Below are 27737 nucleotides of genomic sequence, written 5' to 3' on the forward strand. Positions count from 1 at the left end.
TAATATGAGTGCCCAAGCCTCTGGCCTTCACCAACCCAGCAAACATCAACCGTTTTTAACGTGTGTTTTTCGGCTCGGCTAAATATTAAAACGTTTACAAATAGTTTAAAAACTTATAAATTCAAACTTTTAGTCTTATCAATTTGTTACAATTACCGGTGAGTTCGATTGTCGCTTGATCACTGGTTACAAGAGTAGAAGCTTATTGCTTGCCTACTATCCCTTCTCTGTCTGCCTCAATCATACTTGCAATCTTCAATGTGTTTTGATTTATTGAGTATGAATCGATCGATTGAGTCGGGATGAAAACCTGATTTTTGCACACACTTATGATTCTTCACAACGATTAAACTCAAATCCAAGGTACACATTACAAAGCTGTTCTGGCATTCCTCTAGCTTGCTTTACCGATACTGAGTTAACACAAAAAGGTAGATGGTCTCCAGACACAACGGCTCCCGGCACGCGGCAAAGCAACAATTAAGAATGAAACATCTAAGTCATCCGGCAAGCCACGTCACGGAGAACAAAGAAGCAACGCAAATTCAACGTTACTTAAATCAGCCAGCCAAGTTACAAATTCATCACAATTACAAATTAAGAGGGCAATTGATCCGCCGGAACAGACAAGCAAAAAGCCAAGTAGAGCAAATTATATCAAATATAGCTATTATTCATTAAAATCTTCTACAGCCTGTTTCACACTAAAAGGGGAATCATCAGAAGGTTCTTATTCAAACAGAATCATTGAGTATTTTTATGAAAACTTCAAAGCGTTTTGATAAAAAGAAATGTTTCTATCGGGTTTCAATGGTTTTCTGTTAAAAAAGATCAACAATTTTCCAATTTCAAATCTTATCCCTGTTGACTTTGAAAATTCTTAAAGTCATAGACAGAATTATTCATCTGGCAACACTTGATTAGACCATTCCATTTAGTGTTGCCAGACGGAAGCCACTTTAACATGAAGAAATTCTGACATTGCCACTTTAACCTCGAACCAATCAAAACAAGTAATAAGAGGCTGACGTCCAATTGTGACCTTTCTAGCACTAGGCCAGAAAGTTAATTCTTGTTTTAAGCTTTATTTGAAAGTTACAGAAGAAAAAAAGAGTAGCCCAATGCAGTGGTGGCCTTAAGGTTTTGTGGGCCCTGGGCAAGAAGTAAAATGATCCCTCCTACAGCCCGGTATCGACAAATTAAAGTACGCAAACTCAAATAACCATAAATCACAATAACACAAAAAGGAATTAACATGACACAACAACAAACAGCGATGGTAAGCGAGAAAGGTGTATTTCATGCTGTGACATCTTCACACTCTGATGCTATGTTGTACCACCACACCCAGTGCTCTCCGAGTCCTACACCACCTGTCTGCAGCAATTACACAAAATGCACCTTTCTAGCTTTTATTTCGGCAAACTCTTTAATCAGAGAAGCATTGTCCAATGTTTTTCCCACGTTGTGCCCAAATGAAACAATAGCTAGTCCAACCAAGCGTTCTTGGCTCATTGTAGAGCGAAGGTAATTTTTTATCAACTTTAGTTTAGAAAATGGTCTTTTCCCTGAAGCTACAGTGACTAGCACAGTAAGAAATAGTCTTAGTAACAAACACAAGTTAGGGTACCCAACATTCAGCCTTGATACAGATAGCCTACTGTAGAACAGAGAGAACTGTGGTTTCGTTTGTTTCAATGATGAATATATTCTTGTGAAGCTCTGCACTTCAGTGGAAAGTTCTTCACTGTCAAGGTCTCCAGCAAATTCTGAGGATGCTTCAGAGCATTTTTTTAACAAATTTTCTTCTGTGATGGAGGTCGGCAAACAATTGTGGTAGAAAAGTTTAAGTTAGCCGACTGCTTTCTGCTAGTAAGCTTACTTAATGTAAATTTTATTTGTGCATATTTTGGATAAGCGCGGGCCCTGGGCGGTCACCCAGTTTGCCCACCCCAAAGGCCACCACTGGCCTAATGGAAGAGGTGGTAATCATTCAATCAAATAATCGAACCCATTGGTCACAGCGGAAAACCATAATATTTTCGTGGGAAAGTTGTAACATAAAGTTCCCGGATGCTTTCGTCTGTATGCGATGACACCGAAAAAATACTCTTCTGAAAACGTCTTTTCACGAATTGTATTTCAAGAAAAAATAGCCACAGGTTGTCGAAAAGGAGGCGCAACACGTACGCATTAAAACTTTTCACCACAATACAGATTACTGAGGATAAAAGACGGAAATTGCGTCTAGTTGGTAAGCACAAGCAAAACAGTTTTGATATTCGACCAACTTTTCAACTGTAATTCTAAAATGAGAGATTGAATTGATCACAATATTTCAAATGCACGTAACCAGCTTCTGTGACGTAACAGTGATAAACATTGTGAAGCAATTCCCACAGGTGTTGAAAAGGATTGTGCAATGTTTTACAGTTGTTACGAAGGATTGTGCAATCTCTGCTAATTTTTTAGTAATATTCCATGACGTAAGACGCCGTGGAATATTAAGTTTAAGTAAGTTAAGTAGACCTTAACGTAAGTTAAGTAGACCTTAACGGTTTTATGCGACGTTTGATTTGGAAAACGATTGTCCGTAACACCCATGTCCTGGAAATGACTACTTTCTATCCCTAACCCCTAAGCAGGGCCGGATTTAGCTGATGGGGGGCCCGGGGCACTTTTAGATCGGGGGGCCCCCGTGCAAAAAACTTTTTTGCGCCTACGGCGCGTAAAAACCATCTCTACGTCTACAGTAGCATCAGTCCAGTACTGCACAGCATTTTGCAGAAAACTTTAAAGGTCAAAAGGAATAAAATAACACAAAATCACATTTTTTCCACATAGGGGGGCCCTTCAAAAGTCGGGGGGCCCGGGGCAACTGCCCCCTCTGCCCCCCCCTAAATCCGGGCCTGCCCCTAAGCCAACCAGCTGACAGAGAACCCATCACTTGATTTGTATCATCTTCTTTTGTATCATCTTCTTTTGCATCATCTTCTTTTGGCCCAGTTTCACGTCACGGAAAACGTAGCTTCTGATTGGTTCGAGGTTTCAGTGGCAATGGCTGAATTTTTTCTTGTTAAAGTGTCTACCTTGCCAGACACTTATTGTACTTAAAGACATTTCCCACGTCCGTTTTACAAATTCTATTTTTACTATTCTTTTCTTATTGCAGTGCTTTGTCAAAAAAAGAACTTTACCCATACAAACGTTTAAAATTTTGCTTTAAACCTCCAAAAATTGCATTTTTATGTTTTCAGCGGTCTTGCAACGCCTATTCTTTATTTTTTGATTGTTATTTAGGCTTCCATACTGTGGAGGCATCTTGTAAATTCCTTATAAATTCAATAGAAGATTTTAAGTGAAAAGTTTTGAGACGAAATTGTATGTAGGAATTTAAAATTAAAACTAACATTTATTCAAATTTTGTTTTATAGCCTACTAATGTGTGACATCATTTTGTATTATTACGCAACAGAGCTTCATGCAAGCTACTTCAGTGAAGAATTCCTGAATAAACAGAAAAAATCTATGGCTTAGGATTTTAAAAAGGAGTAAGCTACAGGTAAAGATAAAAATTAAAGATTCTTTAAATTGAACAGAATGTTCAGTCAACTCAAAAATGTGTCTTTTCCAGTGCTCAAACACTGGCTTGACAGGAAAGATGGTTTGGATAAAAATGAAGATATAAAATGTATTGTGCAAAAGTTGCAAGATAAAGTGAATTTGGAAATGGGAATGAAAAACCTTCCGAGCATGCCCACGAATGTCAGTGACACTTCATGTTTGCATAATGACATCGCAGATGGAAGATCATCAGCTGAGAGTTGCATTCAAAATGCATCTGCTGGTGAGAATCTCACATCTAATGAAAGTTACGAAATTCCCCAAGTCAGTGGAACCCCGGTGACTTTCTCAAATCAGAATCCACGCAAAGCACCTGGGAGTAGGCCAAGAACTGTTCATTTTGACAAACCTATACAAATGCAAGAATTGGAGAATTCCCCAGGATTCCATGATGAACCACTGCAGTATGTCGATAAAAGTAATCTAGTTGGACCAAAGGAGGAAGAATCCTCTGGAATGGCTAAAACCTTCCTGTCGGCTTGGAAAAACCAATTTCCAGGTTTTAATCGACAGCGACGCGGATTATCGTCTGACACTGACAGCGTCACAAGTGGTTCCTATCGCAGCAGAGAAAGCGACGAGGAGTATCCTGGTGATAACAATACCAGTGGCGGTCATACTCTGTTTCAAAAGTCCTCGAGAGAATTCTTTACGTCCCATGTCGAAGAGTCGAATTTTCTTCAAAGACTTTTTAAAGACCAAAAAGCTGTAAAACCAAAGAAATCTTCTCCCTGTCGTGAAGCGAAATGCTGCGCAAGAAATGAATCCAACGCCGCTTGTCAAGGAGGAAAGACAGCTGCACCTTCCTTGCCTGGCGACGATTACGTTTGGTCTGGTACTTACCCTATGGACCCCATCACCGCGCTGCCACTTCTCCAGAAAACTGGATCGGAATTTAACTTTTTAAAACGCGAATCGATGGAATTCATAGCAAACAGAGAAGACAATCTCCCAACGACTGAGCAGCCGTGCAAATCGAAAGTTACACGACCATGTCGCGATGAGGATTGTTGTACGAGTTTCAGCAAATTAGGAGCCGATATCAAATGGGAAAAGTCAGACAAAGACGTCGCGTACAAACGAGATCTTAACGAAATAAATTCACCTAATGAAGAAGTACAAGAAGACGAAAGTGGCTTTCAAAATCCCGTCGTTAAATTCTTCCGCAAGAAAACTCGCGAATATGGGTTCGGGAAAAGCGGAGAAGCATCTGAGAAAGGAGGCTTCCTACAGGACATAGCTCCGATAAAGGGAGTTCTTCGAAAACCGGAGGAATCCCAACCTGCAACACCATTATCCGGGAGGAGCAGTCCAAACGAAGACGTTGCACGTAGTGGAATGAGTCTCGGCGCTTCTTCAGGTGCCTCCAGTCAACCTGGGTCCAACCAGACAGTATCCGGGACTACCATCGCCAGTTTTATGGCTCGAGATTTGGATTTTCCTTGCGACCTTAACGTAACAACAAAAGAGCAGGTGGAGACTCCAGAAGCTAAAGTAGATACGACTCCAATGCATCTCCGTGACAGAGACAAGTTATTGGACAAAACGTAAGTTGGCTTAGGCTCACCTGCCTCAATTATTTGTGAAGACATGAAGCACTGTCGCTAAGCTGCTCTGAACGCCTTTAAATTGTATGTTGTATTATTTTGTTTCGTCACAAAACTGTAGCAATAGAACAATTTATCATAGCTAGATGTAAAGCAAATAAACGGGTAGTTGAATTAACAAGTAACCATGAACATGCAGTGAGTATCCAGGCCTGATGCTAATAGCGCAAGTCAGGTTATCATAACAAGATTTATTATACTACTATCGGTGTCAATTGTCATTTTATGATAAACAGAAGCCCTTCTTCGGTCAGACGTATTAAAAGCCTTCGTATCCCCTTCTTTAGATATCCCTGAGCATAGCCTACCCAGACTGCAAATCAGTCGTTCTTGGCATTGATTGAACGTCTGCAAACGTTGAACTAATGTAAAAAACGACTGACTTGCTGTCTTGGTAAGCTACAAAGCCGATGGAGGCACACCCACAGCCCAATATTGGATTTCGCACATGACTATTTTTTTCTACAATGAATCCACAAAGAATTGAAGTGAACAATCTCAGCTACAGTGGTTACAATAGCCTATTGTTGGCTGAACAAATGATTAGTCGTTAACATTGCAGGACCTTCTTTACCAGTACGTCAGTGCAATGTGTGTCGACCCTTATGCCTGAGGGTGGCATTTGCAAATATAAGAAAGAAATTCAAAAGAAAGCTGAAAAGACTCCAAAAAAATACATGAAATCTTGCCAAGGTAAATGAACATGAAATTAGTTTAATCGCTCTAAGTCTACAAGAATCATGAGCTGTGATGATTCACAATTTGTAGCCTATTTCAAAAACTGTAAATAGTTCTAACAAAGCAAGTAGGATAATACAGTTCTCAATGTTCAGTTATAATGACTCTCACACTACCAACACGTCATACACTGGTGTAGTCTAAAGCAATGACTTTCAACCGGTGTTCCTTGAAAGATCGTCAGGCATTCCGCAAGAAATTTATTAGTTTGACAAGTGTTCTATGGAACACCGGTCGAAAATCAAAATCACAAGAGCTTCGCGTTTGTCTTCTGCGATTTCTGCCGAATATCAACTTTATGAACATCCAAACAGGCTCAGATATCGTACTGACAAAAATTAAAAGTGAATGAATTGTTGTTGTGTTGTTTATTTTGCTGCATGATTATAAAATTTCGTTTGGTGTTCCGCAAGATTATTTTAACGCATAAAGTGTTTGGTGACTCAGAAAAAGTTGAAAAACACCAAAAGTTAAAAGTCTGAACGATTCTAAGGTCAAGTTTTACTCTATTTTGATGTTTCCGTAAGTTAAGACTCTCGGAGTGTGCGCTTGAGCAAAGCAATCAAGATTCAATTAATCAAACCTGCTTGCATTCAAACATCAACCCAGAAAGCAGAATATCTGATAAATTTCTTCAGTAGACAACAACAGTCAACTTAGGTTTATCACCTTAAACATTACTTTGATAAGTTGACTTTCATAACTGACAATAATAGTCTGGAATACAATTCCATACGTCACTAGAGCGCTTGGAAGATGAAATCGAGAACGAATGGCGTCACAAGAAGTTGGTTATCGGCCTTCTCATTGTCAACATGATCCTGATGTTATGCGCAACTGTACTGGTCAATTATTTAAGTAAGTTGATTGCATGCCTTGTTTCTACGTAATTTGGTTGTCGACAAACGTTGAATTGATGTAAGCGTAACAAAATTGTCTAGATTGATAATAATTATGATCCTTGACAATTTTCAAATACTTTACTTCAACAAATGACGAACTGTTGCCCTTTTGCTCAATGTCTTCCCACCTGGAGATGGAAAGAGCTTTTCAAGGATGTCTTCAAATGAATTGATTTGGAAAAGTACCAACGTTTCACTTACTGTCAATTTTGATGGCCAAGAAATACAAGAGTTTTTGATTAAAAGATATTAAGAAACATCTAATTAGTTCAACCTGCAGCAGATAACTTGGCCACAAATTCGGGAAACAGATAACGATCCCCCTCTCTCCCTAGGCTTAGTGGAGGAAAGTTTGGCAGCTCTGTTGAAACAGGGAGCTTCATTTCAACAATTATATCAATATTGTTTGCAGTTGCAACTTATGTGGAAATTTATGGAGTTCTTCGAAACATTCATCAAGTTTTCAACGAATGGAATGCGGAATACCTTCCATCCTGAAGGTGGCGCTACACTCAACGTTGGTGAAAACTTCAATTTCAAAATGCACTTTCCTGCCATCTTGCGTCGTATAATTTGTAATAATTACAACAAACTGTCAACCATCAAGAATATCATCGATCGCACACTGCATATCCACGTCTCAATGTTTTGTCATAAACCTGAAGTAGGCCTACTATTCGATGGGTGACCGACAAAATGTCTGCAACTTGGGTAAAGAGGCCACTTTTTTTAAACCATAGACAAACATAGCTAAGCAACAACACAACATTTAACATTATAAAAACAAAATAGCGAACGTTTTCGGCTATGCATACAGGACCAGCTATAAATACATATCAATCTTCTTGGTTACCATTTGGACGTCTTAATTGAGGCTTTTATGGTATCTAATGGAGGTGGCCCTTTGTAATTCTGAGTTATTTTGCAGTTCAAAATAAGGTTATAGTATTTAATATCTTTTCAGGTAGCCTATTATTATCGATTTGTTGCTTTTGCATATTTTTCAGAACCTTCTGATGATCCCCCTTTTAGGGTGAAACAGTCTGTAGAGGTTTTAGAAAGTAATAACTATATTTGATGTAGCCTATTGTACGTATAAGATTTCTGTCAAATAATTTCAACAAGTTTCTCTGCCGAAGCTTTTAAAAATAGGAATATATGGCAGCCTACAGTATATTTGCATTACGTACAAATCCAAAGCTCGAGACGCAGTTCACTGTGGCACAAGAGAGCAACTACACCAAGCTTATCGTGGAAAGGAACGTAATGTGGTTATAGAAATAAGCGACATCTTGCACCTATTTTGTGGTTTTCAATCTGACCACAATATAAATAAAGCAAGAAATTGTTGAAAGGGGGGTCCAGAACAACCTCTCATCCACATACTTTTTATCAACACCACTCAAAAGCACGTGGAAACACTTAAAATCGAAGTCGTTAACCTCGTTTGAACCTGGATACAAAGTATCAGACCAGTGCAAACTAACAGGAAAAACGACTTCGATTTTAAGTGTTTCCACGTGCTTTTGAGTTCTTTACCCTGAATGCAAAGCACAAACTACTGCATATAAGATGTTCAGTAGATTGGGTATCGATCTATCACCCACTTAATTTGCTAGTGCGACGTTAATTGGAAACTTTTGTCATAGTCTGAGCAATATCTTGTTCATTCACACTCGGGAGAACTTTTATTTATTTATTGCGGCAACAAAATCTGATTAATCCTACGTTGTCACTTCATACGTCATCAAATGGAAAATTCTCTAACACCGCCTAAACAAAACATCAACAGCAATACGTGAGATGTTAACGCGATCATAAATTTCTAAACACAACGGCCGTGAAATCGACAAACAAGTAGAACTTCACTAACGGTACTATTTACATATATAAAAGTGAGTTGATAGTTGCGCGTTCGGTTAAGGCGGATGAGTACAAACACAAGATGTCGAGTTGGTCTCACCGGTCAAGAAACTTACAAAATTAAACGCGAGATGGGATCGGTGAAAACATGACGCAACAAAGCACGTTTCGCATCAACTCCAAGCGATGCGATGTCGGATCAGTGGCCTGGTGCTCCCAGGGAGGATGACCGGAGACCACCTCGGCTTCTTTAACTCGCAGCATCGAATCACGCTTTGTTACGTCACAAAATGAACAGGGCAACACTCACTTGGTTTGCAGTGTTTGAACATTTCAGAAGTTTTGTAATCTCATCCAAACAGCATAAAACGAAAGAAGTTGGAATTGCGTTAAACAACGTTTGATTCAAAGTGAAGCGGCGTTGAAGAAGCGAACACAATTGGGTGAACGGGGCGGGGCCACATCTAACCAAGGCCGATGAACACAGTGGAACTACCTAGACAGCAAAACCCCTCATTTTAACATTAATTCAACGCCTGCAAACGTTGAATCAATGAAAAATAGCGGGTTTAGTTGTCTGGATAATGTTGGGTCGCCTGATGGTGAGGTGAGATGCAATGACATCTTGTACGCTAGCGAGCATTCAACAGGTAAAAGATTGCTTGAACGATTTAATCATATGATTCATAGTGATGCGAAATATGAGAAGTGTCATTCCAGGGGCGGTGTCAGACGATATTGCAATACTGGCCAAAGAACAGAAGTCGACGCAGCGATCGAAACAATAAATACGAGAGCTTCATAGTCGTGAGCCTACATCTCGTAGGTAGCTACAGATTGCTTCAGGTAATCTTTGTAAAGAATCTCCTGAAACATAAAGAAATCATCATGGATGGTGGCCCTCGTGACATCGTCACCATAGCTTCAGTGACGTCACAACCGCAGCCCTCCCACCCGAGCAACTCCACCAATCAATGCACAACACGCGGTTACAACAGCACCAGGTGGCTGCAATGCTAGAATATTGTATGCTGTGGCTGGTGGTGTAATAATCGTCAATAAGAGCAACAAGTTTGATCATTGAGAGTTATAGGTCAGTTTTGAATTGATTTTAAACCAGCAACATGTTGTTTACATTTAATACTAGTTAGGCTACTGCGATTCTAATTTTGTTTTTTGGATATGATTTTCTCTGCTAACATTATTTTCTTTTTGAATGTTGATTTCAAGGGTTTTTATTTATGCTTTCTGGAATACGAACGAGGCCACTTCCATGGCGGCGAAAGCGTTATAAATAAATTCAAATAAATTTACAGTTATCAAACACGCCTGTTTTTATTTAATAACTAAAATGAACTTCACCTTTCTCTTCTTAACCTCCGATAAAACAAAATCTCTGCTATGAAGAAGATTCTTTTTCCTCTTCCTGGACATGGTTGGAAGAGAGCGGGATACCACTCGTGCAGCGATAAGGAGGAGCAGGGTCAGGAGGAGGAAGGCTCCACTCAAGTGCCAGTAGTAAGCAGGAGGAACAGCTGACCACATCCGGGATATCGGCGACTGCAACAGGTCAAACGCTTATAGACCCAGCCAAACAGCATTGTGACGTTTGCTGATTAAAAGTGGCAACGAGGCTCTCTGGCAGGTGGCCATCCAAGGGCACGTCAGCACCGTCTCATTGTATACACAACAAAATACTGTCACTAATTTCGCTCGTGCGCTGACAATATTACCCAGTGTGACGCCACATAAGCGCTCACCGTATAAGCCTTCAGCGCTCTAGCTCCCTCTTCCCCGAGCGTGGACTTCAAGGTGTCATCAGACATCCCGATGGCAAGGAAGTTGGCGAGAAGAATAACGGGAAGAAAGCATCCAGTGATGAAGAAGAGGAATCCCTTTCCCTTGGCCCGCAGGTTATGGGAGCAAGCATAACTGGAATAAAATATTGATGCACTACAAACAGCGTTTGGTCGTTTCTAATAAATACTGTACTTAAATGGAATCCCGGATATTGTTTCAATGCTGTCTGTGGTGTCTAAAATTTACGAATATGTTCCTTTGTGAACATTGAATGCTTGAAAGAAATGCTCTCTATGAAAATTTAACAAATCAGACTTTTGAACAAGAAAAATAATGAAGAAAAAATTAATTGTTGAAGCATCTTCCAACAACCAGATGACGTGGTCGGATGAAACTAACTTATCGTTTTGTATCAATCCGTCTATCTTGGTGGCAATCTCATCACAATCTCTTTCCAAAGTATTCAAGGTCTTCTGGATCGTCGCGTTGATTGTCTTCTCGACTTCCTTACAAACCTGGAAGGGAATGGAAAGATTTGGTGAATTCCAACATTCCTAAGGAACAAGACGAAAAATAGGAAGCTACTTGTAATGGACGGAATGGCCCGTTTCGGTGAGTCCGATCCCTTAACGGGGGATTTTTTCAATTTTTTTTTAAATTATTGGGTACCGTAGCCTAATTATCATTGACGTTTTAGAATTAGGGGTTAGAGGTTAGGGACTCACCGAATCGGACTCACAGCATAGTAGCAGACCCTGTAATGGAATAGCATCACCAATCACCATCACCTACCGATTCTATCTGGTTGACGCATCTGCTCTGCTTGCCAAGAGTCGGTACATATATGGTTGGCATATCGAAACCGGTGCGGTTCAGGTTCGGTCGCTTGCACAGTTCTTGAACGATCTGCATCATGACGCGCTGGAAGGACAATCAAGTATTGTGAGGTTTGCTTCGATGAGTGTGAGTAGACAATAGGGGAACAATGTAGTGATGTGATGGGACAATACTAGGTTAAAGTGAGTGATTAGTTCTGCTGCCTTGTGGACTAACCTGACAACATCAAGAGACAGTGAATTAGATTTGTTGCTAAATAATGCATCCAAACGTCAGCTCTTTCGTCATCTGGTAAAGGAATAACTGGTCGCAGACTATTTGAATTGCAAGTGAGGTTACCATTGGCTGGTCGGTCAAGTCAAGGCGGATACCAGAAAATTCAACAGAAAACACAAAAGTGGAGAATCAGACTCTAATCATAAGCAGGGAAGCTTCCAAATCCAGCAACGTCGAAGATGCCTGCCCCCACTCCCCCCAAGACACCCCCTCCCAGCAATCACCTGTCTGTCGCTCTCGTGACCGGCTTCGTCTGCTTTGCTCAAGTAAAACTTCATCTTCTCAGAATGATGCTCGCTTAGGTGCTCCACAATGTTAAGGGTTCGCTTGCAGAGAGCTTGCCTGCGTTACACAAGTTCGATTGTTTAATTTTTTAATATTAATGATCTAAGAAAAATCCAGGGCTAAGATAAATATCTTAAGTTGGTCTTCGTGACCGCTGCAGCTTCAGGAATACCATGGCGTACACAAGGGGATCTCCCTCTTCAAATTTTTACTAAGACAATTAGACAACTATATAAGTGTTATAAGCAAGCGATTTGACTAGTTTTTGGCTAGTTGCTCAGTCAAAAAACTACAAAATCTCCCCAGAAACACATAAAAAACTAAAAGTTTGGCCAAATACCGCCATCTTATCCACGCAGTGCTTGCAGCGCTTTATTGGTGTGTGCCAGAGCTGCCAGATTTGTTGCGATACCAGCTAATAAATCAACAATTTACGTCTCTGTTGACAGAAACAAATGTTCCCTTAAGTTACAATCTATTAGTGATAAAGTAAATTTAACACAAACAACCTAAAGAAGTCAGGTTTTTGCTTCTCAAATACCCAAAACCAGGGTTTTCAAATTTCACCCCAAATTGGAAACATTAACCACAACCAAAAATTATGTACATGCTGAATTACACACCCAATCGGATCAAAGAATACAAAAATAAGATCAGCAATATTTTCGCCAATCCACAAGATGCTTTTGTTCACATTGAATGGATACTTCATGTCACCATCCACTAGACCCGGAGTATCAATGAATGTGACCAAGGAAAACTTCTTCTGCTTTGATGTTGTTACTTCAGTGGCCATGTAGTCCATGACCCCTAAAACAAAAATGGGAGAAAAGTTTTCTTTTATGCAGTTTTCTTCTTACGCCAACTTCTCACTGACAATGCTCACCATGGTGATTTAATAAGGTATTTTATGGAATATAACAACAACAGACGCATGCATCATAGCGCAGCAATAACACATAACACTAATCAGCATAACTCCAACTGAGCGATTGTTTGTCAAACTCACCCTCCATGTTCTGCAGGGGCTGAAGATGAGGGTACAGATGAAGTGTAGCGTTGCCCTGTGTTGAAACACTGGTTTACATTTCAAGTTAGGCTGTTGCATGCACTGATAATGTGCTCTATGGATCTAAGTGGCTGAAAGACCATGAATCTTGGAACTGACAAGTTATTACACATTTACATATAATGCTACAAACAGGCACAATACCGTAAGTGATTCTCTCTTCTTCCCGCTGGTGACAATGGTAAATCCTTGCGTCTCTATGGCAACACCTGTCCGTTGCACATGCTCTTCAACATACCTGGTGATTCAAGAATCGATCAATCCTGGTTAGCAGTTATGTCAAATGCGATGTCACAAGCACAACACTTGCAGACTATACCCCAAGTCTAGATTTTTTGTTTGATTTCTCTTGAACAAACGTTACCACAGAGCAAGAGACTGTATATTTATTTTCTAAACTTGACAGAAAGTGTCAATCTACATTATCCAGTAACATCAGAGGTTGTGTACATACTAAGACAAATTCAAGATGATGAACTGTTTTATTTCGATCAACGACGCACGAGTACAAAATAATTGACACGGCGAGAAGAACACAATAAACATAGCCAGGTCAGAGACTTTAAAGAACCGGCCTGCCACGCCCCGTGGAGGCGGGGAGCGGCGTGATTATGGGGTGGCGATGCACCCGGAAGGGAAGTCCACCAGCTTAGGTCGCGGGGGCCAGGCTGGGGAGTCTAGGTACCTGTGGAAGGAAAGTGTGGATCGAGAATTTTGTGCGACTCGTCCGCAAAAGTTAGAATGGCGGAACGGGCCAGGGAGACGGGCTTTGCTTTCTGCAAACGCAAAAAGGTCAGCTCACGACGGGCCGGGCGACAGAAGTTTTATAAAGCCAGGCAGCGCCCACGTCTCCATCACGTGACCGTAACACAGGTACGTTTAACTCCTATACCCGGTCTGCCCGTAGGCAGACCGGATAAACTTTGGGGTCTCCCACGAGGAAGAGATGCTTAGCTACAAGGACGATTTGAATACTCGTGGGAGACGAAAATTATATAAAATTTGGAGCAAAGGCTCAATTAATTGGTGTAAAAAAAAAGATGGTAAGTGGGAATATATTGTAATAATTGTATGCTTTACCTACCGAAAAAGTGTTGACGTTGAACCAACGAGCACGGATGTGCACTGGCCAGACGTTGAGGCAGGTTCGCCCAGATGGGTCGGGAGACTAGCGATCGAAGCGTAGATATGACTAGGCTACGTTACCAGGAAAAATATAGAATAGTGGGATAAAACTTTGGAGGTTGCATCGAGTTGATCGGGAAATCATGTTTATCGATGAGTTAAAAGCAACGCAAGGTTGATCCGAGCGGGAAAGAGCAGCATATCGGGAGAAGGTTGTGTGTGATAATCTAAAATATTGAAATATGAAAATACAGATCCAGTGTTGTTAATGATATTACGTCATTGATAGATGATATGAGTCCATTCACGATATGCAATATATACTTAATTCATATATTGCTATTTTATTTTATTAATGATGATTGTATTCTTCATTGAGCTGCAGCATGCTGGTGAAACGACAATTGTTTACAGGTAAATTGATAATGAAACAATGGATTTAACATACTATGACGTCACACAATTACTGGCGGGTTTTGAGGTTTGCTGTCTTGCGCGCTCGGATGCTTACTGCAGAGCTTCTGCTGTTGGGGAATTGAGCTTCTGATCGCTGGAATCGTCTTTTCTATGACGTAGCCCCTCCACGAGTGAGCCCGGCGTTCCAAGCTTTCCAGACACGGAGGGAACCTTCGATTGAGAGGGAGGCCACTTTTCTAGCCACCTCTGCTACCCCACGAGCAGGAACACCCAAGGCCGCCAAAGCCCGAGAGCTCAACGGAGCATAGCTCCCGAGGGAGCCTACGACGAACGGAAGTGACAGGACGTCCCTGCAAGGGCGCTTCCTGTCTTCCAATATGTTTACACATAACTCGCCGTACTTGTCGTGTTTCCTGTCGGCGGCTTTTCGAAGGGAATCCGCGCCGTAATCGAACGGGCAAGTGACGTCACATACAACCGTGACACCGTCAGGGCGTTGCAGGACAATGTCAGGGCGCAGATCAGCACCGCCCGCTTCCACGTGTTGTGGAACCGTACTATCTATGGTAAGCAAGGGTTGCCATTCGGCAGGTACATGCTTCACGATCTCCCACAATACTGAATTGTGTCGTTCCGTGACAACAGGCATCACGGTAGGGCAGTGGTTCAATATATGAGGGAGAGTCTCTTCCGCTTTCCCACACACGCGACATATGGCAGGTTTATATGGGTGGCCATGGCTTGGTTTTGATTTCAAGGGAAGTAGGTTTAGGCGGGCTTTATAAGCAAATGCACGGTTCGCGTGATCCAGGAGCTCCGGTCGCCGAGTCCAAGAGTTCGAAAATCCGGACAGACAGTGGGCACTGACCGTCTTGCCTTGGTCAGGTTTGGATTCCCACTGTCTCCTCCACCACAAGTCATTGTGTTGGTGGAGGGTCGGAACCACTTTTTTTCTTAGGGGAGGGGTGATTTTGGAGCTCCCCGCGGTCAACTCGAGACCGCCATCCGGGCGTGCGGACCAACGTACATTTAGACGACGGGTAGCCGCCGGGACGCGGCCCCACAAGCTTTCGCCTGTTGGGCACGGTCGAGAACGGGCACCTTCAGGAGGGGGGTCCTTATTCAAGTAACTGGCTAGTTGGCACAGGGTATAATCTGGAGTGCCGAACCTTAGACTGGCACAACGCCTAAGCTGCCCGAAGGCGATGGCAGAGACACGGTCGTCAGGAGACGTCAGCATCTTGAAGGCCTGGGCTATCGAAAGCGTGTCGCTTTCGCGACACAGATTCAACACACCAAAGCCCCCCAATGCAGGCTTACAGTAAAAGAAAGCGCTGCACGCCCACCTGGGAAGACGCCACGCCACCTTCAAACACTGCAATACCAGTCGATCGAGCTTCAGAAGCTCATACTGTCTGAAGCGCCGCACTCGCAGATGGTATGACGCGGATGGAAGAATGATAGAATTAAGTGCCAGAAGTTCCTGGCTTGGAGTAAGGAAAGATTTCATTAAAGAGGAAATGTGTTTCTCCAGGGTGGAGATGAAAGGTTGGGTAAGGGACGCATCCGAGGCGTAACCGGTTCGAGCGCCAAGATATTTGTACGTTTCGCCTTTGGGGATGACTCGGATTTCCTTCCCGGCTAGGGAGAAAGGTTCCGGGTCGACCCGCAGACGGGACGCCGACGCTTTCCTATAGGATAAGGTGCCACACTTGCGTGGGTTGAACCGTAGCCCGGACCAGGAAGAGAAGGGATCAGTAGTAGATAAGAGGGAGATCATCTGCTCGCGATCGGAAGAAACGAGACAGATGTCGTACGCATATGCCATACAACGTACTTTGATGTCTTCTTTAGCAGGAAGGTTGTAGCCGCAATCCGTTTTGTCACGGACGCCCCTGAGGAGCACCTCGATGACCAAATTGAATAGCAGCCCAGACAACGGGCAGCCCTGACGGACTCCCCGCCCCACAGGGATACGGTCGGTTTCACCATTGCCACAGCGGACGGTGCAGGTGTTAGCGACGTATATGTCGGAGATGCACTCAATAAGGTCTGTGGGGGCGTCGAAATGACGCAGGACCTCGGCTATGCATTCGTGCCGGACACTGCCAAAGGCGTTTCGAATGTCCAGAAACGCAACCGACACAGGCCTTTTGCGTGACTGTGCATCCGAGAGGATGGTGTCGAGCATGAACACATGCTCGTAGACGCCCTCCGTGGGCATGAATCCCTTTTGCTCTCGGCTGATAACATTCCCCTCCACCGCTGCAGGCGTCGGGCCAATACGGCGGCGTAAATCTTATATATGTTTTGGCAGATGGAGATGGGCCGCCAGTTGCTGACGTCGTGCAGATCACCCTCAGGGTCTTTGCATATGAGTGTGATCCTGCTGGTTCTCCACTGGTCCGGTACACGACGGTTGATCCGGCAGGTCTCGAAAAGGCTGGCCAAGAGTCCCCCTCTTGGGTCCAGGGTCTTCCAGAAACCGTAGGACAATCCGTCAGAACCAGGGGCGGAACCGACATCAAGCGACTGGAGGACCGCCTCCACCTCCCGGGCCGTAATGGGACCTTCACCGTCATCGATGAGGGAGAGGTTTACATTGCCATACTCGTAACGGTGGGCGTTCATCCACTCAGGCATCCGCGAGCAACTCCCATCAAATATACATTATATATTTTTTTAAATGCAACACTCATAAAATATGCAAATATTAATTCAGAGTTTCACACAGACCAGTTAATGAAGGTGCTTTTTCCAGCTGAGTGGTTTCCAATCAGCATGACAGTTATCTTCTTCCTCGGCGCAAGCAAATGGATTCCAATATCTTCAGCAATGTCAATCAAACCTGTAGACAAAACTTGAAACAGTTTATAACTTTTCACAAGACATGCAAAATCAAGATGCCTGGAAAGACATAAAATATTGTTTAAAGCATATATATTGCAAAATATCTTAGAAACACAATGCAAGAAACAACTTTTTTATTTTAAAGTGGAAAATGCAAAAGTTTTTATATCTATAACACTTTCATTGTAGCCTACACCCCTAATATAACATCAATTCAATAACTTATCCAAAAATACAACAACACAACTAAAAAAATAAATTAAGATAATAGCTCAACCTACAATATTCTGAGTCATTCTAAACATGATGCTCAATGATCCTTCAGCTTATTTTATGTAGCCTAATAGGGGGAATGAAAAGTTTCAAATATATCAAAAAAGGTTGGGAACCACTGCATTACATGAAAAAGTTATAACATATCCTAATGTAATGTAAACATAACATATGTTTCATTTCACCAAACGTTTCTGAAAATCTTACCAACGTCTGTCTCGGTGTACAATTCATGGCATTCCCTCAAAATCTTCTCATTGACAGACAAAGTAGCATTTTCCACGGCAGCAGACGTTCTAGTTTTTCCCTTAGAAGCCATATTTGAAGCTTAGCTACCACTAAAATAATAACAAATTATTTATAGCTTTTGAAGTAAACTAATCCACACCAATTGACATGAGAGTGGAATCAGACAATCAGTTTTAACTTTCACAATTTTTCAATCCTTCCTCTTTATTTTAGAATTTGCCACTGTGGAAAAGAGTTGCCAGTGCAAAATTAAAATATAACAAAAAAGCCTGCTTTCGCAAGGATGTGTTTTGAGCAATATTCACCAATAGAATATTATCGCTCTATCGACGTAACTTTATATCGAGGCAAGCTTGATATCTGCAAAACATAACTTCCCTGAGTATAATTGGATTTCCGCAAGATGATGATGTTGTTTTTGCTTTTGTTTTTGTCATTGTTTCGTATCGTCAAGTAGCATAACTATTTTATAAGCCGTATAAGGTCTGGTACGTTGCGCTTGAAATGGCTGTGCCGTGGTAAAAATTCTTAGTAGGGTTTTCTTTGCCAGCCTTTCTTTTCTTTGCTATCAGCTAAAGACATCAAGATGTGTTCCCCTCACGACCATCAGCACTCTTGATAACGCACCATGGCCGATCTTTATAACTGGTGTCTATTTTATACAAATCTTGAAAATATCAGCTACCGCAAAGCTATATGGGCTAAAAAGCTATTGCCTGAATAGGCTATAGCCTATGCTGTTTTTTTTATTTTTGTTTGTAACTTTTTATTATTTTTATTTTTCATTTCATCTTCAATTTTTTTTGAAGGTGTTGCAACCGTGCCAAGTTTTTTCAACTTAATAACTTATTTCGGTCCCAAAACACATTTTAACGTTCTCGTTTTGTCGCTTCTACCTTTTTGCTCGACCTTTGTTATGTTGACGTGTATTATTATTTTTGCTATGATGGTCAGAAAAAAAAAAAAAAACTGAACTGAATGGTGGTGAAGAATGTGGTGCATGTATGGTGAAGAAAGCGTTTCTCTGCATAAACTACAAGGCTGCTACTTTTTGGAACAGATTTTTAGTTTTAGTTCTGGCCACAAGTTTCCAATCAATGTAGGCTACAAAAAAAAACGAAGATTTCAGGCTAGTTAAAACCATTAGGCTACACATGACCATAAAATTAACAAAAAATAAATTTTAACAGATCATGCTTCTCTTTCGTCCGTGTTAATTCTCTAGCTTGGTTTTGAATCTTCATTTTTGAACCGATAAGAACCCTTGATAGGTTATTCCTGGCAGTTTCGTTGGCTATACTTATAGAGGCTTGAACCACTGGCACAGGGCCGATCACAGAGATTTAGCAAAGTAAACTTTCTGTTAGCTGTTAAAAGTTGTTGCAGGGGAAATTATTCCATTCACTATAGGTAGGCTACGGCTGAGTGGAGAGCAGTCCTTAAAACGCGTTAGGCCTACTCATGATCAAAGGCACACCCTGAGAGCCGAACTAGCGCGGCTTGATCTTGAGTCGGGCGGGATCGATATGCACAATTGCACATGGCTAAAAAATGTCGAGGAATGTTTTGAGACACTAGTTTTCAACTTGGAGTCGTGAATATGTTCTGTTTTTCACCACAAATGTCGGAAGTTTTACTAAAACTGTGAATTGTATCAACACGTCAGCTCTTCGATCATATAGTTTGGCTCTCTACGGAAAACAATAGCGCCGATTTTTAACAAAGAAGGAGGAGTTTTTAAAGGAAACAAACTACAATGGGGTACTTAGTTGAAACATTTGCTGTGAGAGGATTTTGTTAGCAGATTATTGGCCTTTCAGCCAGACATAGTAGGCTAGGCTATATTGTTGTAGCCAAGGAGTTCTCTGCCATTTCAAAAACAAAACTTTTGTAATGGAGTTTAATCTGTTTGTAGCCTACATGTATCTCTGAATGTTGAACGTCTCTATAAAGATTGTAGGAGCTAGCGCTTGGAATTTTAGCACTCCTTCTCCTCTCGTGTTGTCGCTATATGTCAGGGCATCCGTTCGTTAGCCACTGCCTGGTGTCGTCATCGATAGAAACTAGGCCTTCCATACCATGAGGAAGTCTGTATAGCCGGCAATCCTTGATAATGTGGGCCGCCGTCTGCATTTCACCACACTCACAAGCAGCACTCTCTACCAAGCCCCAGCGCAACATGTCTGCACCATAGCGTCCAACACCAGTGAGCAAACGGTTACACCTTGATGAGGAAAGTCTAGAGAAGCCATGTCCCAGCTGGTTCTCGGGCGGGGATCTGAATACTTGGCTGCTGCTTGACCTGACTACCTTTGGCAACTAAGACAAAATCGCTCATTAGGTGCACCACTGCTCAATGCTGAGTTTATGCTTTTCTCGTTACATGTGAAATGTTGCGCTGTAGGTTATGTATCAACAATCCAATCAGATTTGTTTCAGAGTTCAACCAGCTTAGTAGTTAGAACTGGAGCAGCCCTAAAACTGCGTTGCTCAAGCGCACACCCCGAAAGTCGAACCAGCGCCGCTTGATCTTGAAGCTTTTTTATTCCAGAAATCACGCGCTAACCAACTGAGCTATCGGAGCGAACAAATAACAGTGTGAACGAATGATATCGTACGTTTTCACGGTCATTTTGACGTCACAAAGTTCTGTGTCGGTTTAAGAGCAAAGTAACGGCAGCGCGCTACTTTTAAACTAGCGGATACCCACCTTTGAAAACGACAATAGAGAGTATTTTATGCGACACACCGCGAACGCAGCAGCAGATGAAACGCGACCGCTCCGTCAAGTATTTCGATATTCACTGGCAATGGTGACAGCTGGATACTAAATTGTCTGTACGGAGAATGAATCAAAACGATTAAGTTTGCGTGGTTTTGCGGGTGTATTAGATTGGCAGTGATTAACTTGAAGCAAAATTATTTCATTGAAGTAGCTCTTGTCGGCCACTACAAGGCGCCCTCTAAAACGTTGTGGTAGATGGTGTCGCATGCATGAAGGTGTCATGTCACAATGACGCAAGGTCGATTGATTTCATCTGCCACATTACTTAAAACAACATCTCTTTGACGTACACTAAATAAAGTTGCCAGACATTCAACAATCAATCATAGAATCAGGAGTAACCTGACGATAAATTACGGATAAAAAAACAACAGCAGATTGCCACAATATACAAACTAACCACGTCACAGAGAAGGCTTCAGGATATCCATTCGGTCTTGCTTTCTGGATTTCCGGTAACCAGCGGGAACTCGCCAGTTCACTATAATTACGTCAACGCAGAGTAACTGAGCTACGCAAAATAAGGAAAGATGACGACCTGCACCGAGCACCACTGAAATTTTATATCAGAATGACAAAAATCTTTCACCCACCGCATACCATGTTAAGGTGCAATGACATCCTTGAGGAAACATAACTAACTTTTTACCGAATTTGTACAAAATAAGTTAATGTTATAACTCTATTTCACTAATGAAAAATGCAATTGTGGAAAGCAGGTTTAAACATAAAATTATGACATTGGCGACAGAGAGAATGACAAAGCACGACATCAATCAGTCTTTTTATTCCCTTCATCCGGACCGGTTGTGACTGGACTTTTTGTTGCTGAACCATTAAAAGGACACTGCAAATAAATACAAAGGTTAGAGTGGCTATGCCCACCATGACAGTGAAAGGAAGTTGGCAATGTATGTGCCAATTACGTATAATAAAAATAACGTTACTGAGACTATGCACAATATTCTGAACATTGAAAGCAAATCATTTACTTTTCCTAATTTTAAAGACCGCAAACAGAACTTAACTACTTCACACCAAGCCGGAATGAAGTCAAACAAAAACTCGTGGAAGGTCACCTTAATGGCTGACAATACTTTCACAGTGTGGCTACATTCCCAGCACAAATCAGTGATATTTTATTCTGACATGGTAGAAATTTGTTTCTGTTCATACAAAGTAGATCTATGGTCTACAAACAACTTCATAGCTTGAAATTCAGTCACAAACATGACTATTGACTACCGTTACAACAAACTATAAAAACGAAAGTTTTTATATTATTTTATATTGTGAATACTATGCACCTTTGCACTGCCATTACTTGATTCAGATACGGCTTTCGGAGTCCAAACTTTTGAGATAATTGGATAGAGCCATGGCTGGAGATACTTGTGGTAGACCCATAGAAGAAAGGGAATTACAATACAAGGAATACAAACCATCGCAAACGTGTAATTAGTCAACTTATTGAAAAACTTATAAACCTTCAAACAACATACAGAAAAAGTACATGGACTGTTGAATAACAATGTTGTGTAAATGCGAACAAAGTCACCGTATTAACTTTCGTAAAATACAATGCATCGATTTTGACAGGGAGGCAAAGATAAACTTTTTTTTTTACCGAAAATTTAATTCTTGCAAGATTAATAGTTGAAGCTCATAAAAAGATTGTAAAACTAGGCTTGTAAAAAAAAGTGGTGGATTCCATTCAATGAATAGATGTAATGTAAATGGCAACCAGCCATCATGTGAATCGCAATAGATGGATGTTTTGCGCTAAAGCTTGCTTTTACAAATCTCAGTTTGTCGGAATATTCAAATTAAGCATTTATGTTGCAAAATATAACAAAGATCAATATAAATGCCGCAACATTTAACATAAAGATGACAAACAATATGTACATCACTTGATACTGTAGCAAACTTATCAGCCTGTCTTCAAAATTGCAGTGGTAGAGTCCCTCCGATCATATCGAATCTTGGCTAACAAACTAGAAAAACATGGCTTATCATGGAAACCAATGCGTAACCTACGCATTTGCGTATGTGGAAAAGCATTTTCAGCATCACCTGTAGGCTACTAAAATCAGGACATGCTACCTCTGGTAAAAAAAAGGCAGTGGCTATTTGACCGGCTCCGGTCTTTGAATCTGAAACACTATTTGACCGGTCATGACGTCACTGCATAAGCACTTTTTCTTTTTCTCTTTCAAAGCAAAAGACGTGAAGCGCCGAAATAAGTTCTAAATTCAATACGTTTTTATCAACTCAGTCTGTGGCGCGTAGGTTACGTCTCCGACTGCCATTCTAGAGGGGATGAGTTCGATACTATCCGGAAGCATTCCTTTTTTTTCATTTTTTTTTATCTAAATTTTGACCCGAAGCGCATTTTTGTGGTCAATTTTTAATTTGAGTAGCCTACAGCCCATTTTTTTTATATCTTTTCAAACCGTGTTTGCCGAACGACCATAAGTGACCTTTTAAAAAAAATGGTAAAGGTAAAACCATTTTTTAAAGAAGTATTGTATATAACTAACTTGAGAGCAAAAATGTAATTGGTCGTTCGGCAAACACGGTCACTTATGACGATCGGAAAATTACCAAGAGAAATTCTCAAATTCCAGAAAATTAAAAAAACTCTAACTTTATTACTCACATTTGAAAAGACATAAAAAAATGGGCTGTAGGCTACTCAAATTAAAAATTGACCACAAAAATGCGCTTCGGGTCAAAATTTAGATAAAAAAAATGAAAAAAAAAGAATGCTTCCGGATAGTATCGAACTCATCCCCTCTAGAATGGCAGTCGGAAACGTAACCTACGCGCCACAGGCTGAGTTGATAAAAACGTGTTGAATTTAGAACTTATTTCAGCGCTTCACGTCTTTTGCTTTGAAAGAGAAAAAGAAAAAAGTGCTTATGCAGTGACGTCATGACCGGTCAAATAGTGTTTCAGATTCAAAGACCGGAGCCGGTCAAATAGCCACTGCCGGCTATTTGACCGGCGCCGGTCTTTGAATCTGAAACACTATTTGACCGGTCATGACGTCACTATACAGTCACTTTTTTCTTTTTCTCTTTCAAAGCAAAAGACGAGAAGCGGATATAAGTTCTAAATCCAATCGCCTCATTCAGCTCGTTACGTGGCGCGTGCGATACGTCGCCGCCTCCGACTCTAGAGGGACTGAGTTCGATACTACCCGGAAGCGTTCTTTTTTTTTTATTTATTTTTTTTTAACTAAATTTTGACACGAAGTGCATTTTTGTAGTCAGTTTTTAATTATTTTTTATGTCTTTTCAAATGTGAGTAATAAAATTAGAGTTTTTTTAATTTGCTGGAATTTGAGAATTTCTCTGGGTAATTTTTCGATTGTGGCCGTGCTAACTACTGATACGGTATATAGTCTACATAATTTTTCAATTCAGGCACGTTTTAAACTTTTCAAGGTTTTGCCACCTTTTCCCGTTCATTAACGTGCTGGTAGGTCTATATCGATTTTTGTAGTTAGTATCTTTTTCGTCCCTGACGCGTTAATGACGAAAAATGAAATGATTGATTGATGTGACCGTGTTTGCCGAACGAAGCAATACATTTTTGCTCTCAACAAGTTAGTTATATACAATGCTTCTTTTAAAACAAATCGTAATGATATGTAAATGTAATGCAACTCAAATTAAAATTGACTACAAAAATGCACTTTGGGTCAAAATTTAATTAAAAAAAAAGAACGCTTCTGGGTAGTATCGAACTCAGTCCCTCTAGAATAGAAAGCGGCGACGTACCACACGCGCCACGTAACGAGTTGAATAAAATGGTTGGATTCAGAACTTATATGCGCGCTTCTCATCTTTTGCTTTGAAAGATAAAAAGATAAAAAGTGACTGGACAATGACGTAATGACGGTCAAATAGTGTTTCAGATTCAAAGACCGGCGCCGGTCAAATAGCCACTGCCTAAAGAATATCAAAACATATATCAATCAAATACGTTTTTGTGACACATTACCAATGACATCAAATAATAATCAATCTGTACAAAGCCACAACAATTGTTCTTTGTGAACAAAAAGTTTCATTTTAAAATTCCCGGTTGGAGAGAACAACTGGAGCAAACAAGGTCCAAGCGTAGAGAGCAAAGCAAACCCAACTTGAAGAGATTTTGACCCAGACAGCAGGCCATGCATTCTGGAAGGTTGAGAAGTCATCACCAGGTCGATACCAGTTGGTTAGCGTCATCATGATGTACAAGGATGCCAGAAAGAACATACAGTGAAAAAAAGAGTAACTGTACGCAACTCCACCTTGTTCATTGTCATAAACTTTTTGTCCATTTGCTTCTTCATCCTTTACGAGGTTGTTGGTGTCTGCATTTGAATCATCATCGATGATGACATTCTCATGCAAGGTTAAGCGATCAACGTTGTTTGATGTTGATGAACGAATGCTAGAATAAAGCACACAGACAAAGAAGACAAACAAACCAGCAATGCTTTGTCCATCCCAGAACTGAGCTGAAGTTGGAGGAGATGCAGTGGTGGCAAGAGAAGAGCTATTACCCAATCCAGGTGATCCTGCCCCACCTCCCGTCAAACTCTCCAAAACTCCCATAATTCCTGGATTGCAAACTTTATCAGGTTCACTATTCATTGCTGACCAGGTCAAGTAAATAGCATACAAGGAAACAACTGAAGCTTGCAGAAGTCCGCTCCGTGGTTGGGATTCCTGGACTTTGGGTAGAACAGCACACACAGACACCACAATGCACAGAATGAAGTTGAAACTGATGAAAAATTTATTGAGAGAACAGTCACCTGCAGTGTAGTAAACATAGAAGAGAACCACAGCAACTATGCAAACAATGTAGTTGAACAAAGTTGCAGCCAAGAGCAAGATAGTCCAACACCTCGGCGAATCGGCATCATCTCGCTTTTCCAACATGTAATCATTCCAAGCATGAGCAAAATCTACCAGTAATACCAACTGAATCAAGATGAAGAAAAAAGCTCCGACCATTCCAATGTAATACCAAGCTGTTCCAAAATCTCCTCGAGGGATGAAAAAGGCACCAACTGTTATCCCAATCCAAATAAGAACTTTGAAAAACCAGAATCCATTGTGGATCTTTGCACGAGGATCTTTGCTGGTCTTCACACAAATCATTAGTACACAAAACAAAAAGAAAAATCCAGCCATTCCAAAGCACATTCTGTAGACGGCAAGATAGCCAGCCAAGGAATCACAGTTGACCAATCCGTTAACAGGACTCAATCCCCCAGTACCAGAACCTCCTTCACAAAATGTTGGAATCTTTTTCAGTTGCTCTTCCAATCCAGGAATAAGCATGAGTGATGATATAATAGTTCCAAGAAAGAGGAACAAAGCATAAACAATTCTTGAGGATGTTGAATTCTTGCATGATGGACACGCACTGCAACAAAGGCTGCATGCGGCACTTCCACAGCAACAAGCAAGCTGACCGGCAGCACACGCTCCTAATGACAAACACATATCTTGCCAAATATACTCACACCAACGCAGTAAAATATGGTTGTATTTTAGTGGGCAAAAATATATCTAAAATTAAATAAAAGGTATTGATTAGTGTATAATATGATACCAGTTCTAGTATATATATATTTAAACATACCATAGGCCTACTTGTTTTAGGCTGCTGTATGTAAAAAAATCCTTCCCAACTAGCTTGCAATCTAAGCTTGTCTGAAACGTCTTCAATCAAATAAACTCTAGTAGTACAAGAGAGTCATCATCAGATCGATGACAATGGTTATCAATTAAACCATTCCGGAATATGATGACTACCGACATGTCAATATATAGGATCAGTTTTGAAAATATTAAAATGTTTAAACATCATTTTTGCAAGAGCATGGTTGCTCTGTTTGTGTGGCTACCACTTATCGCTACCGGTGGTGCAATAAACAGATGGACTTTAGGGTGCAGAAAAGAAACAAATAACCACTTTGTGCTTGCTACCCAACTTTGCCATAGACCAAGAATCCCATACTTTTTTCCATCCAATGCTTAACCGATTAGGCATAAACCTAAGTAATTTCAACCTTTCTTTGTGTCATTGACATGAGCAGTCAAAATGTAGCATAATGGTACCAAAAAGGCTTATAATCTATTTTTGCTGAAGTACCGTACTTTTGTACGGTATCATATTTATATGACCGCATTATTACAAAAACTTATCCTGATTGCTTCATAAAGGAAAAAAAAATTGGTAGGTCTACACTTTTTAAAGTCTTTGGTACGACCCGACCTGGAACCACACCAGACATATCAGAAGCAGGGCGAAACAATCCATTCCTCTACTGAGGTGATATGACTGGTGAAAATATAAAAACACTTTCACAAACTAATACCGCAATGTTTCATTAGCCACGTAACGGTTGTAACCTTCAGTTAATGTACTGTAACAGCCTTTTCAAATATCGATTATTTCAATGGCTGTCAGCTGAACAAACTTGTTCGAAACCCATGACCTCACAAGTCTCAAAACAAAACAACCAGCAACAAATCACTTGATCAAGTTGTTGTTTCGTTAGCCCACGTCATGTTATATATTCACACGCATCTAAGTAATGTATTTATGAAAATCAAAGCATTAAAAGAATTTATCTTGAAACGTTGTGAAACATCTTCTGGTCATATGATACAGGTCGCCTGTGCAATGGCGTCATCTGACGTAACACGCATTCAAGCGGAAATGACGAATTAAAGTTTAACCAGAGCTGCCATTGAAACTTTGTTTAAAAAATAACTTTACAGAAATTTGAAAATATTCAATTCAATTTGGTTTGGTTTGGTTTGGTTTTGGTTTGGTTTTTGAATCTTTATCCTCGGACTGACAAAGCCTTGATAGGTTATTCCTGGTACTTGTTCGCATACTTGTAGAGGCACTTGACGCAGGGCCGGTTACCGAGATTGGCAGAGTGAAGTTTTCCGATTGTTGAAGTCTTGTTGCCGAGAAATTATTCCATTCACTAGGTGCCGCTGAATGGAGAGCAG

The 27737-nt window shown here is 40.9% G+C and overlaps 3 protein-coding genes across 3 annotated transcripts; 1 reads left to right on the top strand and 2 right to left on the bottom strand.

Moving 5' to 3' along the window:
* Positions 1-2449: 2449 nt before the first annotated feature.
* LOC145785638 (uncharacterized) lies at positions 2450-7489 on the top strand. The gene is made up of 5 exons (XM_082597317.1): positions 2450-2514; positions 3635-5171; positions 5794-5924; positions 6714-6827; positions 7284-7489. Coding segments are annotated over exons 1-5 (1869 nt in total). The 5' UTR covers positions 2450-2513; the 3' UTR covers positions 7370-7489.
* A 1067-nt stretch (positions 7490-8556) lies between these two features.
* On the bottom strand, positions 8557-18015 carry LOC145785563 (uncharacterized). The gene is made up of 11 exons (XM_082597222.1): positions 17874-18015; positions 17280-17391; positions 13146-13239; positions 12942-12996; positions 12556-12742; positions 11872-11989; positions 11327-11455; positions 10934-11049; positions 10495-10666; positions 10097-10294; positions 8557-9601 (listed from the first exon to the last, which is right to left on the bottom strand). Exons 1-11 carry the CDS (start codon positions 17983-17985, stop codon positions 9548-9550), a joined length of 1347 nt encoding a protein of 448 aa, XP_082453348.1. The 5' UTR covers positions 17986-18015; the 3' UTR covers positions 8557-9547.
* A 4172-nt stretch (positions 18016-22187) lies between these two features.
* LOC145785051 (putative serine incorporator) lies at positions 22188-26275 on the bottom strand. Its single transcript, XM_082596754.1, has 2 exons — positions 25262-26275; positions 22188-25216 (listed from the first exon to the last, which is right to left on the bottom strand). Exons 1-2 carry the CDS (start codon positions 26211-26213, stop codon positions 24783-24785), a joined length of 1386 nt encoding a protein of 461 aa, XP_082452880.1. The 5' UTR covers positions 26214-26275; the 3' UTR covers positions 22188-24782.
* Positions 26276-27737: the final 1462 nt, after the last annotated feature.

The sequence above is a fragment of the Aplidium turbinatum genome, chromosome 16 (assembly GCF_918807975.1).
Source record: "Aplidium turbinatum chromosome 16, kaAplTurb1.1, whole genome shotgun sequence".
Lineage (NCBI taxonomy): Eukaryota > Metazoa > Chordata > Ascidiacea > Aplousobranchia > Polyclinidae > Aplidium > Aplidium turbinatum.

What these genes read in the sequence shown, in the direction of transcription:
- LOC145785638 (XM_082597317.1), top strand. An exon ending in GACAAGTTATTGGACAAAAC is followed by an intron (nt 5,172 to 5,793) that starts GTAAGTTGGCTT and finishes TTAACATTGCAG; the next exon opens with GACCTTCTTTACCAGTACGT. An exon ending in ATACATGAAATCTTGCCAAG is followed by an intron (nt 5,925 to 6,713) that starts GTAAATGAACAT and finishes ATACGTCACTAG; the next exon opens with AGCGCTTGGAAGATGAAATC.
- LOC145785563 (XM_082597222.1), bottom strand. Translation starts at nt 17,985, where the DNA reads ATGGCTTCTAAGGGAAAAACTAGAACGTCTGCTGCCGTGGAAAATGCT. An exon ending in GTCACGAGAGCGACAGACAG is followed by an intron (nt 11,456 to 11,871) that starts GTGATTGCTGGG and finishes TTGTCCTTCCAG; the next exon opens with CGCGTCATGATGCAGATCGT. An exon ending in GAGCGCTGAAGGCTTATACG is followed by an intron (nt 10,295 to 10,494) that starts GTGAGCGCTTAT and finishes GACCTGTTGCAG; the next exon opens with TCGCCGATATCCCGGATGTG.
- LOC145785051 (XM_082596754.1), bottom strand. Translation starts at nt 26,213, where the DNA reads ATGTGTTTGTCATTAGGAGCGTGTGCTGCCGGTCAGCTTGCTTGTTGC. An exon ending in GGCAGGATCACCTGGATTGG is followed by an intron (nt 25,217 to 25,261) that starts GTAATAGCTCTT and finishes CTCCAACTTCAG; the next exon opens with CTCAGTTCTGGGATGGACAA.